The following is a 2,500-nucleotide window of genomic DNA, read 5'->3' as shown; positions in this document are numbered from 1 at the left end:
CTATCTATCTATCTATCTATCTATCTATCTATCTACAGTATCTATCTATCTACAGTATCTATCTATCTATCTATCTATCTATCTATCTATCTATCTATCTATCTATCTATCTATCTATCTATCTATCTATCTATCTATCTATCTATCTATCTATCTATCTATCTATCTATCTATCTATCTATCTACACACACACACACACACACACACACACACACACACACACACACACACACACACACACACACACACACACACACACACACACACACACACACACACACACACACACACACACACACACACACACACACACACACACAGTACCTGCAGTGAACAACCATGGGTCCAGCGTCTGGAGGGTTGCAGGCCTTCACCCTGCGTAGAAAGGCCAGGAAAGGGGTGGGGTGCTCAGGTACCCCGTGGTCTGGCCAGGCTGTGAACTGGAACTGACGAACCTCCCGCTTCTCATTAGAACCACTCTGGAGGTGGAGGAGGAGAGAGCAGGAGAGAGGAGGAGAGAGGAGGTGGAGGAGGAGGAGAGAGGAGGAGCAGAGAGGAGGATGAGGAGGAGGAGGGAGGGTTAGAACACCAGCTACCTACCTTACAGTATACAGTATAAGGTTACACATATGTGTGCAACAAAGATGCATGAACGCATTGACACCAACGCATTGACACCGACGAAGATGCAGACACATAGACACGCATGTAGCAATGCGGACACACACACACACACACACACACACACACACACACACACACACACACACACACACACACACACACACACACACACACGCACGCACACACACACACACACACACAGTGACAAAGACCATTTGCCTTGGAACACCCTACATATATAATTTAATCCATAAATGCCTTGTATACTTTAACATGTTTGTTCAGTAAGTCATCGCCACGCTGCAACACACATAATCACCATCATCACATCAGGGTTAAAATGACTAAAATGCAGAATAAATAAGAAAGACTAAAATGCAGAATAAATAAGAAAGACTAAAATGCAGCCATATCATGACAATGAGGACATTGAACACTATCGACTACTTTTGGCTCACTGGTAAAGCTGAGCTGTTTATGTTGCTATGGACATTGAAGAGACCATGGACTACTCTATGGTACAGAGCGCTGTGTTGCATAACAACTACAACCGCAACCTCTAAGAAAGCAGCAGAAATGGCGGAAGCTTTTCTTTCTGTGCATCAGCAGGGTGCCCCATCAACAAACCTAGCAAGGCAGCTCCTTTGTCTGGTAAGAAGACTGTAGGGGGATACAGCCATGGATAGGCAAGGTCCCTCTAGCTCAAATAGTAGGGACTTCAGAATTAGAGGTCCGTTGCTATGCCTCTCATGTAGTCAGCCAGGGCATTTCAAGGCAGACTGTCCAGGCCAGCATGTGAGCAAGACAAACATGTTTTGTTTTTTTACCCAACTCACCTCACCCATAAGTCAGATAGGGAGAGTTGAGACCTCAGAATGTCCAGATAAGGAAGAACATACTACCTGTATTTTTATTGAAGTCTTCTGTAGCACTCTTAGATTCAGGCAGTAGCTGAATCTTGTTTAAGCAGGACAGTCTTCCTAGTTATATTCAGTGGCAGAAAGGTCAAAGTATGGTGTAGTCATGGCAACAAGGTAGAATACCCCATAGCTGATGTCCAGGTTGATGGTCAACAGTACTTGCTTTCTGTAGGAGTAATGGAGACGTTTCCTTACCAACTGGTGTTAAGCAGGGACCTCCCAACCCATTTGGAGCTGATAGCCAGTCGTAGTGTATGTCCGGTTAGTAGTGACAGTGAGGGTATGGTAGCAGTTACCAGGTCCAGGTACTGGATGTTCTGGAGGCCTGAGAGGAGTCTCAGCAACAGTGCAGTGTTCCCTCATATGTCCTGACGATGAGAGGTAAACCTGAGCAGTACCAGGCGCTTGCCAATCGCCACCCAGCCCTTGCTCAACAGTGTCAAAAGCAGGGCTATGGCAAGGCCTCCCGGAGGAGTGCTTTTCAGCAGGGCCAGAAAGTTATTTTACTGCTGTCGACTTTAGAGAGTGATCTCTTGGCTAAGTGGCAAGGGCCATACAAGATCACCAAGAGCATGGGTCATGTGACCCATGAACTGTACCTGCCTGAGCATCGCAGAAAGCACCAGGTGTTTCATGTGAACCGACTGAAAGAATGGGTGGACCGTCCGGAGGCATCAGCACAGTTGTTGAGGAGGAAGAGCTGCAAGAGCAGTATGTTCCCTGTTCGGCTGGGCCCCCATCATCTCCAGCCCTGAGTCAGGGACGTGCTAGAGGCACACATGCCTGTGAGGTTGTTCAGCACTTAGCCAGGTTGCACAGACCTCATTCAACATGAGATCCGCCTTCATTCTCGGACACAGAGAAACCTATTCGGGAAACAAGCTGCAGGGATCCAGCGAGACTATTATTAGGGATTATTGAACCTTCTTGCAGTGAGGCAGTGTGTGGTGCAGTC

At 47.0% G+C, this 2,500-nt stretch overlaps 1 protein-coding gene across 1 annotated transcript in view; it reads right to left on the bottom strand.

Annotated features, from left to right (window-relative positions):
* Positions 1 to 2,500, bottom strand: part of ptprdb (protein tyrosine phosphatase receptor type Db) — a 155,615-nt gene that overhangs the window by 19,929 nt on the left and 133,186 nt on the right. The window contains 1 exon segment of the mRNA XM_084318954.1: positions 326 to 480. Within this exon segment, the coding sequence (XP_084175080.1) occupies positions 326 to 480 (155 nt within the window).

Source organism: Notolepis coatsorum (assembly GCF_963971535.1).
Source record: "Notolepis coatsorum genome assembly, chromosome: 7".
Classification (NCBI taxonomy): domain Eukaryota; kingdom Metazoa; phylum Chordata; class Actinopteri; order Aulopiformes; family Paralepididae; genus Notolepis; species Notolepis coatsorum.
The sequence above is the reverse complement of the archived record's forward strand: the minus strand, read 5'-3'. Positions and strand labels throughout refer to the sequence as shown.